The following is a 15,108-nucleotide window of genomic DNA, read 5'->3' on the forward strand; positions in this document are numbered from 1 at the left end:
TAAGTATTCCCATACTGGGACAGACAAAAGGTCCATCAAGCTTAGCATCCTGTTTCCAACAGTGGCCAATCCAGGTTACAAGCACCTGGCAAGATCCCAAAACAGCACAATACATTCGAAGCTCCCTTCAAAAAATAAACAAGATCAGAACAGGAAGCTAACGAAGCTCTCTCTCAATCAAGGATGGGCAGCCACAGTCCTTGAGGGCCACAACCCATTCGGATTTTAAAGATTTCCACAATGAATATGCATGTGATTGATTTGCATGTAACACTTCCATTTTGGAGATTTTGAAAACCTGACTGGGTCATGGACCTCGAAGACTGTGGTTGCCCACCCCTATTTTAAAGGATGCTAGAACAGCTACTGCAACCTTTAAAGAACTGCTAAACCCTTGCTTTGACCTTCCTGAAGAAAGATGTAAGAAAATCCGTGAACGAACATACAGCTCCAGCAGAGCAGCAGGCTTCAAACGCTCTACAGACTTGTGAATAAGCCAGAGAGGTAGAGCACTTTGTGGCTTGCAGTATAATAGAAATGACATAATCTGAGTACCTTTTTGATTCCTCAGGCGTGACCTGTCAAGAGTCAAGCCATAAGACAAAATGGAACCGGTCCTTGGATTAGAACAGGACCTTGAACAGAGAACTGATGAAAAAGTCTGTTTTCACATTCTGAGCTCCTGCTATGTGGGCAGCAGAAAGATCAAGATGAAGCTCTGCCCTGCAAAAAAAGAACCCTTAACTCTGCACACCTCTTGTGCCTCCAGGCCTGATTACTATAAGCTATCACAATTTGAAAACACCTTGACTGCCTCCTTATCCTTCATTAACTGTACAAAGGTAAGGTGAACAATGCTTTTCAAACCACTTGGTTCCAGATGACTGATTATCCACTTCAATTCAGAAGGAAACCAAGTACCCCGGAGCTAATGTCTTAAAAATTAGCCCTCCATCTAAAAGACTGGCATATGTCATTACCACTAACCAATCTGGAATTTAAGAATATATGAACATAAGAAAAGCCATATTGGGTCAGACCAACAGTCCATCTAGCCCGGTATCCTGCTTCCAACAGTGGCAAATCCAGGTCACAAGTACCTGACAGAAACCCAATTAGTAGCAACATTCCATACTATCAATCCCAGAGCAAGCAGTGGCTTCCACATGTCCATCTCAATAACAGACTATGGACTTTTCCTCCACGAACTTATCCAAAGCTTTTTAAACCCAGATACACTAACCACTGTTACCACATCCTCCAGCAGCGAGTTCCAGAGCTTAACTATTCTTTGAGTGAAAAAATATTTCCTCCTATTTGTTTTAAAAGTATTTCCATATAATTTCATTACATAAGAACATAAGAGTAGCCATACTGGGTCAGACCAATGGTCCATCTAGCCCAGTATCCTGTTTTCCAAACAGTGGCCAAGTCAGGTCACAAGCACCTGGCAGAAACCCAAATCGTGGTAACACTCCATACTACAAATCCCAGGGCAAAAAGTTGCTTCCCATGTTTGTCTTAAAACTATGGCCTTCTCCAGGAATTTGCCCAAACCTTCAAGCCCTGATGTTGGAGGCAGACTTAGATGTTGTTGCAATCACGGAGACGTGGCTCAGTGCAAATATACCAGGCTGTAATCTATTTAGGAAGGATAGAGAGGGTCGTAAAGGTGGAGGAGTAGCTCTGTATGTGAGGAATGGTATCATGGCGACTGAAATGACAGGGACCTGGGGAAAGGAAGAAGCTATATGGATCACCTTAAAAAGAGATGACAGAACCTCTGTCCACGTGGGTGTTGTCTACAGACCCCCAACACAATTAGAGGAACTAGATAAAGATCTGATCGCAGATATTCAAAAATTAGGAAAGAAAAAAGAGGTTCTGTTAATGGGAGATTTCAATCTGCTGGATGTAGATTGGAAGGTTCCATCTGCGAAATCGGAAAGAAGTAGAGAGATTGTGGATGCTTTCCAAAGTGTTCTGCTCAGACAAATTGTAACGGAACCCACGGGGGAGGGAGCAACGCTGGATCTGGTGCTCACAAATGGGGATAGTGTGTCAAATGTCCGATGGGTGCACACTTGGGAAGCAGCGACCAAACGGTTTGGTTTGATTTGACAGCTGAAGTGGAGGGCAGCCACTCTAAACTCAAAGTCCTGGATTTCAAGCGTGCTGACTTTAGTAAAATGGGGGAATACCTGAGGAAGGAGCTGATGGGCTGGGAGGACGTACAAGAAGTGGAAGGACAGTGGTCCAGGCTGAAAGAAGTAATAAATAGGGCCACAAACCTTTATGTAAGGAGAGTAAATAAAAGCAAGAGAAAAAGGAAACTGATATGGTTCTCCAAGCAAGTGGCTGAGAAAATAAAGGCTAAAGAGTTGGCGTTCCAGAAATATAGAAAATCTCAAGAAGAGGAACACCGGATGAAACTGAAAGAAGCCAAGAGAGAGGTACGTCTGGCGAAGGCGCAAGCAGAAGAACAAATGGCTAGAAATGTAAGGAGGGGCGACAAAAATTTCTTCAGGTATATTAGTGAAAGGAGAATGACTAAAAATGGAATTGTGAGACAAAGATACAGCGAAACGCTATGTAGATAATGATGAAGAAAAAGCCAATTTGCTAAATAGATACTTTTGTTCTGTTTTCACTGAAGAAAATCCTGAAGAAGGACCACAAGGGACTGGTAAAAGTACACCTGAGAATGGAGTGGATAGAGCACCGTTCACGGAAGAGAGTGTGTATCAACAACTTGGAAAGCTAAAGGTGGACAAAGCCATGGGACCGGACGGGATCCACCCCAGAATATTGAGGGAGCTCAGAGAGGTTCTGGCGGGTCCTCTTAAAGATTTGTTTAATAAATCCTTGGAGACGGGAGAGGTTCTGAGGGATTGGAGAACTGCGGATGTGGTCCCTCTTCACAAAAGTGGTGACAGGGAAGAAGCTGGAAACTACAGGCCAGTAAGCCTCACTTCAGTTATTGGAAAAGTAATGGAAGCGATGATCCGAGACAACATGGTTTTACCAAAGGGAAATCGTGCCAAACGAATCTCATTGAATTCTTTGATTGGGTAACTGGAGAATTGAATCATCGACACGCTATAGACGTAATCTACTTAGATTTTAGCAAAGCTTTTGACACGGTTCCCCACAGGAGATTCTTAAATAAACTCGATGGGCTGAAGATAGGTCCCAAAGTGGTGAACTGGATTAGGAACTGGTTGACGGACAGAGGGTGGTGGTAAATGGAGTTCGCTCGGAGGAGGGAAAGGCGAGTAGTGGAGTACCTCAGGGATCAGTGCTGGGGCTGATTCTGTTCAATATATTTGTGAGTGACATTGCCGAAGGGTTAGAAGGTAAAATTTGCCTATTTGCGGATGATACTAAGATTTGCAACAGAGTGGACACCCGGGAGGGAGTGGAAAGCATGAAAAAGGATCTGAGGAAGCTAGAAGAATGGTCTAAGGTTTGGCAATTAAAATTCAATGTGAAGAAATGCAAAGTGATGCACTTAGGGAGTAGAAACCACGAGAGACTTACGTGTTAGGCGGTGAGAGTCTGATAGGTACTGAGGGGGAGAGGGATCTTGGGGTGATAGTATCCAAGGATCTGAAGGCGACGAAACAGTGTGACAAGGCGGTGGCCGTAGCGAGAAGGTTGCTAGGCTGTATAGAGAGAGGTGTGATCAGCAGAAGAAAGGAAGTGTTGATGCCCCTGTACAAGTCGTTGGTGAGGCCCCACCTGGAGTATTGTGTTCAGTTTTGGAGGCCGTACCTTGCGAAGGATGTTAAAAAAATGGAAGCGGTGCAAAGAAAAGCTACGGGAATGGTATGGCATTTGCGTTCCAAGACATATGAAGAGAGACTTGCTAACATGAACATGTATACCCTGGAGGAAAGGAGGAACAGGGGTGATAAGATACAGACGTTCAAATATTTGAAAGGTATTAATCCGCAAACAAATCTTTTCCAGAGATGGGAAGGCGGTAGAACGAGAGGACATGAAATGAGATTGAAGGGGGGCAGACTCAGGAAAGATGTCAGGAAGTATTTTTTCACAGAGAGGGTGGTGGATGCTTGGAATGCCCTCCCGCGGGAGGTGGTGGAGATAAAAACGGTAACGGAATTCAAACATGCGTGGGATATGCATAGAGGAATCCTGTGCAGAAGGAATGGATCCTCAGAAGCTTAGCCGAAATTGGGTGGTGGAGCAGGTGGGGGGGAGGGAGGGGTTGGTGTTTGGGAGGCGAGGATAGTGGAGGGCAGACTTATACGGTCTGTGCCAGAGCCGGTGATGGGAGGCGGGACTAGTGGTTGGGAGGCGGGGAATCCTGCTTGGCAGACTTATACGGTCTGTGCCCTGAAAAAGACAGGTACAAACCAAGGTAAGGTAGGCAGTTCAAAGTATAGCCCACTGACCATTAATCGCAGTAGAGAGTGCTAATCATACAGTCCACCATGTCACTTAACATGGCGCTCCTTGCCAGACCTTTTCTGCTCATCCCACCATCCAAGAGATCTTAACACTGCCAATGCAGCCTCCCTATAGAAGACTGCAGATCAGGTTTTTTCAACTCAGTCCTCGGAGCACACCCAGTCAGTCAGGGTTTTCAAGATATCCCCACTGAATTCAATGGGAATATCCTAAAAAACCCCAATGGTTGGGTATGCCCCAAGGACTGGGTTGAAAACCTCTGCTGTAGATTTTCCCATTCACCGTGAATTCACCGTGAATTGTAGTCTAGACAGAAAGGACCAGCGATATCTCACTTGCTCAGCTTGAAGTTTCTCTGTAACGTCCCTTATATTTTACCATTTGCAAAGTGTCATCAGAGAGATATCTTCAAAAAACAATATATCATATGTTTCCCATGCGAGTTGATGTCACTTCCTGCAGCCGAGAAAATAGCCTCTTTTAATGCACAGTTGTAACAGCACACTATAATATCCTGGGGGAGATTGTTACACGCATTCCTTAAAACTCTAGGGGCTCATTCAATTTTAATATCCTGCTGGGCCATCTCAACCTCTGCTTCAGTGAATAAGAAGGCAGAGAATAATCGACTTGCAATCCTGGAATTCGGGGTCTTTAGAACACCCCAAAATCTCAAATTATTTCTCCTACTTCTGTTTTCAAAGTCTTCGAGCTTATCAAAAAGCTCTAATTGTTGCTGTGCATACTCATTAAGCCGTTTCTCCAGCGCAGAGATTACTTCCACGTGTTCTTCAGTTCGCTGCTCCACCTCTTCTATACGATTCCTGAGCTCATTAATATTGGATTGTAAATCAGAGTCCAAGAAGGCCAAATCTGCTCAGGATGCCTCAATCTCAGATTTGATATCCTTCAACCAGCACTTGATCTCTTCCATATGTGGGGGAAACGTCATGTCACTTGCACTTTATGTTGCAGGCATCCACGGTGCTGCTTGGAATGACATGGCTGCCATGATGTCTGCTTCATGTTGTGTCTGGCTGCTCCCTGAAGAGGAACAATCTTGCAGTCTGTCAGCTTGTTTTTACTCAAACTTGCCCAGGGAGATAATTACTACTAGAGGACAAGTAATTCCGGCCACAAAACAGTGAGATGACAGCAGATTGAAAGGTATTTACCTGGGTCCCTGAGGAGCCAAGCAGCCATCCAACCAATGACGTCAGTTCCACCCCTCTCGCTGATCAGATTGTGATGTATTTCAGTAGGGTAATTTCCTAGAATTTCAGGACCATACTTGGCCTTCATCACAAAGTCTGAACTCCCAAAATCATAGGCTCAAGGTCCTGGGGCTTCCCCAAACTCCCAACTCCCTGGTGACCAACTGCCCCTTCAACTCCCTCAAAGCACCACTGCACTGTTCAGTGAATGAAAGATTTAGGTGATGGGCACCAAGCCCTCCCCATTTTGTTTTTCAAAAAAAGATGGGAGTAGTGGGCTGTATCCCCTCCCCTAAGTCATCATAAATGGCACAAACCAAGAAAAGGGAAGGTATGTTCCTCACCTACTTTTGCCCTGTGGCTGCCATGCTCAATAATGATACCTTCTGAACCTCTACTGGTACAATGACCATACCTCTAGATATTAGAAGACAATATTCAATAATGGTGGCCATGGGCAGAAGCAACTGCTTAAGGACAGGTATTTCCGGAAAGAAAAGAAATCATGCCTCTTGACAAATCATCATTTACATTTTTTTTTTTTTTTTTTAGTCACTGAGCCCCAAGCATGGGGCAAGGGATATCAAGGACAACAGGCTACCGGAGAGTCAAGGGTCCATGTGCCTAAAACCTTATTTACTGGGATGGAGTGGGGCTTGCCACTACAGGATGGATCTTTCAGGGGTGGGGGCTGAATGGCACAGTTTGGTATTTATGTTCTGTACTAGGGCTGGGGAAAGGGTTGGAAGCATGTCATTGGCCCACCATGAATTTAAGTTTTCTCCTCCCCCCCCCCCTCATCTGGGGGTAGCAGGATATCAGACCCCCCCCTTAAAACCCCATGCCACTATCATGATAAATGAAACTTTTTTTTTTTAATTTCTCATATGTCCCTATAATTGCAATGCAAGAGAAATTGTGAGTGAAATCTAGCCCTTAACCTGACATTTTTCATTGCATTGGTACATTAGGGCCAGTATTTGTTTAACAAAATTTATTTTAAAATATTTCTTTACAAACTGCAGTAAAAAGAAAAAAGTGAATACCAATTCCCAACCTGAAGATTGAGCTGTTCAGTTGCTGTGCAAAGTCTCTGTAGTACATTTAGTGCAGGATTTGTTCCATCCATATTCTCAGACGTAAAATACCGTTCAACAAATTTATGGGCTTGTTCTTTAATCCAACCCCTAATTTTCTCCCTACGGAAAAGAATAAAATTAAAAGAAAAAAAATAATTTCAGACTATGGTGCTATGAGCAGCTGAAAAATCTCACATTCCTTTATATAAAAGAAATCAAATATATCTGACAAAACACACTATGAAAGAGAACACATATTAAGTAATTTTAGCAGCCTTATAAAAAAAAAAAAAAAAAGGAGTATAAATGTAAATATATCTATTATATATAGGGAAACATGGAAACCAAAGTCACTTAAAAGCTGTTCTCTGATGACTGCAAAATATTGGTCCTCATAGATGGGTGACATCTACAGAATGTGGGACAGAGAAAAGATAAAGCTCTAAAGGCCCCATTTACTAAGCTGCGCTAGAGGCACTTTAGTGCTTTTAGCGTGTGCTAACCATTAGCGCACGATAACTGTGTAGGTGCCCACAATCTTCCTATGGGTGCCTACACAGTTAGCGCATGCTAATTTTGTGCATGCGCTAAAAATGATGCTAGCGCACCTTAGTAAACAGGGCCTTAAGAATCTTCTGGAGCAGTGAGTGCAGAACCACCTCAGTTCAGTATGCAGCTTTAAATTAGGAGTATCTAAGTCTTAAGAGAGGCAGCTGGTTTTTGTTAAGACTTGATATCCTACTGCTCTTGAAGAAAGCTTATTACTAGCAAGCAACTTTCCCTTCTCAAAGGACAATCAGGATATGAAGTCTTCACAGATAGGAATTCCTAGATACATGTTTATGGATCGAAGATTAGGGTTTTTCCTGATTTTTCTAGAGGGACACACATGAGGCGGAATGCCTTTTTGGCACTTTGACCGGGCCTTAGGAGCTGTTTTTGTTTTACAGATTTCCTTGCTTCTGTATTGTTCTTTTTGAAGGTAATCAATATCAGTTCTTTGATCCCAAGCATTTGGATGATTTTTTTTAAGCCAGGGAGGAAATGTAACTCTATAGACCTATATGTTCACCGTAAAGGCTGGCTGTGGGGGGCAATCTTGATTTGCTTTTTCTTACGTATTAATTTCTTAATCTTGGATCATAATTTCTGTTTACTGGTGGACTATCTACTATATGTAATTTATTTAACCAGATTTCTATTCTGCACAATCCTACATTCTTGGCTGATTACAAAAATCACATACACAATCATTAAAACATCTCCAAAACAACAAGACAAAATCTCCAAAGATTCACTGATAACAGCGATTGATCCAAAGTAGCCATATAGCAGCCCTTTAACCCTATTTTCCCTTAGAGCCTCCTGCTTCGCCAAATGCTTTTAAAAATAAAAACGTTTTTAACTTTTCTGAAATAAAGCAATGTTTCAATTTTACGCATTTCGGGTGGTAAACTACTTCATAATTTAGGCCCCACAAATTGAAAAGTAGTAGCAAGGAGACAAACACATCGCTCGAAAACTTGGAACAAGCAATAAGTGCTTCTTCTCAAGACCTTAAACAGCATGTAGGCTTATACATTTTTAAGAGCAGAAGCAAGCAGAGATGGAAATGCTTTATTCAAAGCTTAGAAAACCAATGTAAGAACCTTGAATTCAATCTTATAAACAACTGGCAGCCAGAGCAAAGATGCCAATGTAGATGTAATATGTTCCTTACTTGATTTTCCTGTTAACAATCGCATCATCGAGTTTTGGGCAACCTGGAGTACTCATAGCATATAGCCTGGCAATCCAAACCAACCATTGCAAGTGTAAAAGTGGGGAAAACAGCTTGCAAAATTGCATGAAACTTCTCAAGAGTGTTAATCCTTGTAACCTACACAGTAATCTTAATTTTTTTTTTTAAAAAGGGCTTACTTACATATCCAATGTGACTTCATAGACAGTGTGGTATCCAACCATACCCTGAAATACCAAATTGCTCTCAGAATCTGAATAGAACAACTATCTCCCCGAAAATTTAAAGAGTAATCCCATCTTTGACAAAAACAAAACTTGTGGTTTTCCAACATTTAGTTGAAGCCTATTGGCTGTCATCCGATTTTGAATCATTTTAATTACATGTGATAGATAGGCCAGAGAAGATTCAATAGAGTTTTCAACCTGAAAAAAGAATTGCAAATCGTCTGCATAAAGTTTGTAATGCAGACCAAGACAAGCCAAAAGTTTACAAATAGCCATTATATATAAAATGAACAACACTGGAGACAAGGACAAGCCTTGTGGAGCTCCAGAGGAAATAGCTTCCCATGTAGCAATATCACAATTTGTCTTAACTTGAAAAGCTCTGTTCAAGAAGACTGGAACCAACTCAAAACAGATCTGGCCAAACCAAAGTTATCCAACCTCTTAAAACAGCACAGGGTCAATTGCATCAAATGCCGCTGAGACATCCAATGTGACCATAAAGTACTGTTTCCCATTATAAAATCCCATTTTGATCGTGTCAAGTATCGATACTAACAAAGTTTCTGTATTATACTTTGGTCTGAATCCAAATTGATGCAAGTCCAATAGTGAGTCTCAATATAATCCTGAAGCTGCTTTAATACCACCATTTCTAAAACCTTGGCCAAGAATGGGATGGAAGATAATTAGTTGAAATATGCACATCTAATTTCTTAATTAAAAGTGAAGCACCAGAGGTCTCTTCAAAATAACGGGCACTACCCCCTTCAACTAATGATTAAGCATAATCCAAAAATGGAATCTCTCAGCTTTGAAAATAGCAATAGAACACATCCAATGTACAAAAAGTATTATTTAATTTTGAAATTTTAGATATTTGTTTTAAAGATACGCATAAATTGGTATTCTTTTTATTTTGCTCTAGAACTTATTTACTTTTCTTTGCATCTCTATATGTATTTGAAATTTGGAAAAAAAATGTACGCTGACTCAATAGTCTACTTAATCCAACATGCAAGGGACGACTTAGAAGTATGACACCCCTTATGAGGATCGTGGACAAAGATGATCCGACAACCGAAAAGAATTAGTGACTTCAAGGTAAGAAAGGAGAACTCTGTGCATGTCCAACTTTAAAAGAACCTAAAGAAGAACAGGACACAACTTCAAGAAGGAAGGATCACCTTCTGATTCAAGTGAAAAGACAAGATCACCTTTGAGCAAAGGATGGACCAGTCCACAGGGAAACCAAAGCAGGAGAGGAAACTAAAAAAGAATCTCTACAAGGACCTCAAGCTCATAGATCCTCCTACCCATGGAAATGCAAAAAGGGAAACTGTCTTGAGAGTAAGGTTTTGACTGAGGCCCAATGCAAAGGCTACAAAGGACGACTGACAAGGGCTGCCAGGACTAACTGGAGATCCAACTGAGTTACCACCGCACAGAGTGGAGGCCAAATCAATTTGACTGCTCACAGAAAACGTATCACATCAAGGTGGGCTGCAATAGAAGAACCTCCCACCTTGTCTCTGCAACAGGCTAGTGCAGTCACTTGAACTTTGACAGAATTCAAGACCAACCCTTGGTCAAAGCTTCTTTGCAAAAAGGTCAAAATAGCTGGCATATCCACTCACCAAGGAGAGGCTCTCCGAGTAGAGCACCAAGATTTATACACCCTCCAGGCCCTGACATAAGGCAAGGAAGTGTCAAAAGTGGCAATAACAGAAGAAGAGGGGAAGTGGGACTTGATATACCGCCTTTGAGGTTTTTGCAACTACATTCAAAGCGGTTTACATATATTCAGGTACTTATTTTGTAAGTAGTAGTACCAGGGGCAATGGAGGGTTAAGTGACTTGCCCAGAGTCACAAGGAGCTGCAGTGGGAATCAAACTCAGTTCCCCAGGATCAAAGTCCACTGCACTAACCACTAGGCTACTCCTCTGCTCCCTTGACAAGAAACTTATCAAGGGCCATGTTGTACACCAAAAAGGATCTGGATCTTCCATGAGAATCATGCCCTGTAAAAGAATCCCTTTCCCTTTCTTGGCAAGGGAAGCAGAGGACTTGTAAGGCTAATATAGTGCAATCAGAATGACAAGGAACAGATGTCTCTCGATCCTGCGAACTGACTGGCCCACCAGAGTACCAAGGCAGAATGATATAAAGAGGCTGGAGCTCCAGCTATGGTTGTACTAGGGCATCTAGGTTGCATGACCTGGGCTCCAACATCCTGCTGAAGAATCAAAGGCATGGCACTGTGCCAAGTTACTATCAGGTCAAAGGCCAGAGAACCAACTAGGCAGAAAGCTGCCAGACAGTTTCCATTTCTCCAAGATCCAGAGTCTGCCCACCTGCACACTCCCGCCACATGGGCCATGGAAATAGCCAAGAGATTGTCCTCCACACATACATAGGGTTTTGTCTATTTCCAAGTAGACTGAAGTGCTCCTGGTTTTTGCTGCTTGTTGACATACAGTGCAACTAAAAGGTCATAGATTTGATATACCGCTTATCTGTGGTACATTTACATTATATGCAGGTACTTTCCACTGTGGAATTGATGGACATCACCCACATCGGTCTATCCCAAAGAGGAAGGAAGTGCCGCAAGGTCAGTTGATGGCTCATTCAACTTTCACTGGCAACCAGTGGCCCTGAGCTACCCTGTCTAGACAGTGAGCTCCCTAACTTCTGAGGTAGCCTTTATGGTTACTACAATCCAGTCCCGAGGGCCCAAGTGAACACCCAAGGATATGGTGAACTGACCACTACTCCTGGTGACGCCATAGGGTCAGTAAATGGGGAGCCGAAGATCAAACCAGTGAGACAGGACACCTTGTTGTGGATGCATGTGGGCCCCCGAACCATGGATGTACAGGGTTGCAGCCGTAGACCAAGCAACTGCAAGCAATTCCAAATCCTTGGCCCCAGAAGATCATAGAGGGCATAAAGATGGCTCCAAAGTTCGCTCACTTGAGTCTGCAAAAGGAAGATTAACCCCTAATGGGTATCAAAACAAACCCCCAGTTACTCTACCTAGGAGACGTGATAGGGTTTCTTCTACCGCCCATCATTTAGTATCTGCCCTGCAGGGGGACTGCATGAAGGTCCAGACAGGCCTTCTTAACTTGAAAGAAGTCCAGCTACTCTTGTCTCTCCCTATGCCCCCCCTCGGGTACTCCGTTCTGTTGATAAATCTCTCTTATCTGTCCCCTTCTCCTCTACTGCTAATTCCAGACTCCGTTCCTTTTATCTTGCTGCACCTCACGCCTGGAATAAACTTCCAGAACCTGTACGTCTAGCCCCGTCTTTGGCTGTTTTCAAGTCCAAACTTAAAGCCCACCTCTTTACCACTGCTTTTGACTCCTAACCACTGCTCACTTGCCCTGTCCTTTTTATCCTCACCTCTTTATTCCCTTACCCTTAATTGCTCTGTCTTATCTAGATTGTAAGCTCTTTGAGCAGGGACTGTTTTTTTTGTGTATGATATACAGCGCTGCGTATGCCTTGTAGCGCTATAGAAATGATAAGTACTAGTAGTAGTAAACCACAAGGACCCAGTGACCTGAGTAATGAGAGCCCATTCCTGGTGAAAGAGTTGAAGCCTGCCTCCAACCGACCCTACTGCAGAGAAGACCTGAGAAAGACCCCAAATCTCCCTGTCTTCTGGTCCCCTCAAAGGGCTGGCCTTTATGATGGCCTGCTGAGGCATGAAAGGAAGACCGCTTCTTGGATGCGTTCATTCCCTAGAGCAACACCTACCCAAAGCTGGCCTGGAGTCCCAGCCCCCATCTTCCAGGAGGTGTTGAGATCTAGCCTTCCCCAGATCCTCCCAAGAACACAACCTACAAAAAGGAGCTTCTTGAGTGTCGCTTTAGAGATGGCATCTGCCAACCAGTTCTACAGCCTCAACCATCTGCGAGCCAATATGCCAAAAGCTAGCAAATCAGAAAGAAATACAGATGGGACCATACAAGACATCCACAATGAAAGCCACCTCCAATTTCAGAAGGGCCATCTCAGGAAAGCAGAAGTCTCTGGACCAAGCAGAGAACTGTCCTGGCCACATAACTACCACAGACTACGTTACAGACTGCTGCCTGAATCCCTAGCACAGGAGAAAAAGAGAAATTAGATTTTACATGCTAATTTCCTTTAATCCCTCTAGACCAACACACATGGGTTATGCACTCCTACCAGCAGATGGAGACTGAGATCCACTGAGTTTCAAGTAAGCCTAAAAGTGAGCTGTGCAGTCACTTGAAAATGAGTCAACAGATAGCCAAGCAGATATCTCAAAGGACAGAGATGCAGAGAGAAATGAAACCAACCATGAGTACTCCTCTCAACATGCAGAGTCCCAAAATTATCCCCCCCCAAAACAAGCAGCTCCTTGCAGCCACACCCCAGATGCCCACAAGGAAAACCAGTGACAACCACATTAACACTTGACAGTAAACAATATGGGCAGGCTAGAGGGACGTGGCTACGTGCTGGTCTAGAGGGACTAAAGGAAAGCAAGTTAGCGGGTAAGCCTAATTTCTCCTTCTATAGCATCCCTCTAGACTGGCACAGATGGGAAGTACCAAAACAATGACAAAATCAAGGGTGGGACCCCCAGAGCCCTACTTCCAAGACTTTCACTCCAAATGCTGCATCCCACCAAACCTGCACATCCAAACAATGACGACTTATAAAGGAATGCAGTGACGACCGCCGCCTAGCAAATGTCGATTGAAGGAACCAAAGAGTGCTTCACCTACGACATCACCTGAGCCCTAAGAGTGAACCTTCAGGAACAAAGGGACAACCTTGCCATTGAGCAAATAACCCTAACTCACTGTCCCTTAATCCATCTGGCAATTACCTTGGAAGCCTCCTCACCCTTTCTATGACCATCAACTAGAACGAACAAACGCTTCGACTGGTGAAATTACTGAGTCACCGCAAATATCTCTGCAGCACTCTCCAAATGTCCAAGCAATGCAGATGACGCTGCTCCTCAGAGTGCACCCGAGCTCCTAGCACTGGCAGGGACACCAACTGGTTTACATGAAACCCTGAGACGACCTTGGGAAGAAAGATGGAGACTGGTCTGAGCTCCACCTTACCTTTGAAGAACAAAAGACAAGGTTCTCAGAAGGGGAGGGCCTGCAATTTGGAAATTCTTCGCACCAAATTCACGGCCAATAGAAAACACCAACTTAAGACAGTGGCTGAAAGGGTGAGGACACCAAAGCCAACAAAACAAAGTTAAGATCCCATGGGAGAACAGAAGGACAGGGGGGAAGATGAAGAAGCGTCCCTCCCTGAAGGAAGCAAGCCCCATCCTGATGACAGGCTAAGTACTTCCCCTTGATTAGACCTCAAAAACATGCCAGGGCCACAATCTGAACCTTAAGGGAAGATGAGGCAAGGCCCTTGTCCAACCCAACTTCCAGAAAACTCAGAATGTGCAGCAGAGAAGCCTTCAAAGGAGCTACATGGTGGTCTCTACACCGATCCTGAAAAGATGTGCCAAACCCATACATAAGCAAGTGAGGTTCAACACTCTTTAGAATACAAGAGTCAAGATGACCAAACTCGAATAGCCTTTTGTGACAAAACGGTGGGTTTTTTGCCTGTAAACTGTATTATTTCTTGAAGTGTATATCCCTAGTTTGGCCAGCAGGTGGTGCATGTTTATGTTTAAAATAACTGTTCCTTCTTTAGTTAGCACACAGAGAAGAATTTAACCTGCAGTGATGTGGCCAGCTTTTTTTTTTTGGGCTCTGATTGGCCCAGGAGCTCAATTTCAGCTAGGATGTACTGGCTTTTTCTCCAGTCTTAGCCAGGGAGAAGAGAGAAAAGGATCTCTTTGCTGAGGCCCTGTGAACAGTTACATTTGATAACATGTGAGAAGTATTTGTCCTAATCTTTCTAGGTACTATTTAGATCGTTAAAATTTTTTTAGATAGTGTTATAATTGATCCATGTTTCAGTTACCCGTTATTGTTTTGCTGATTGCACCTTTTCTGTTCAGTGTTCTAATTTTTCATGACAAATATTTTTAGTTTATTGCCTCTGCCTGTCTGGACTAAGAATCTTTGAGGTTTGTGCGTTGGGTCTGTGCGTGCTTTCTAGGAACTGTGGGACCACTGGGAGTATGGCCCCAGTAACCTAGGAATCACTGGGGAAAATGTGAGAGCGGGAGACTCACCCAGAGGCGGTTGGTACCCAGTCGGTGGGAGAAGGGTGCTAAATATAGAGAACAAGCGGCAGATGCAGGTGGCATGAGCTGTGCTGGGGATAGAAGTGGCCGCAGAGTAGCCCCAGGTGGGTGGCTAGGCATTTCATGACATCTTTCTTCAAACGCACCCTCTCAAGAGCCAAGCTGCAAGACAAAATTGAGCAGAATCTTTCTTGCGCA

General features: G+C 43.6%; 1 protein-coding gene across 1 annotated transcript in view; it reads right to left on the minus strand.

Annotated features, from left to right (window-relative positions):
* The window catches only part of TRIP12 (thyroid hormone receptor interactor 12), a 470,187-nt gene that overhangs the window by 147,998 nt on the left and 307,081 nt on the right, over positions 1-15,108 (minus strand). Inside the window, 1 exon segment of the mRNA XM_030216098.1 lies at positions 6,706-6,847. Within this exon segment, the coding sequence (XP_030071958.1) occupies positions 6,706-6,847 (142 nt within the window).

The sequence above is a fragment of the Microcaecilia unicolor genome, chromosome 10 (genome assembly GCF_901765095.1).
Source record: "Microcaecilia unicolor chromosome 10, aMicUni1.1, whole genome shotgun sequence".
NCBI classification, from domain to species: domain Eukaryota; kingdom Metazoa; phylum Chordata; class Amphibia; order Gymnophiona; family Siphonopidae; genus Microcaecilia; species Microcaecilia unicolor.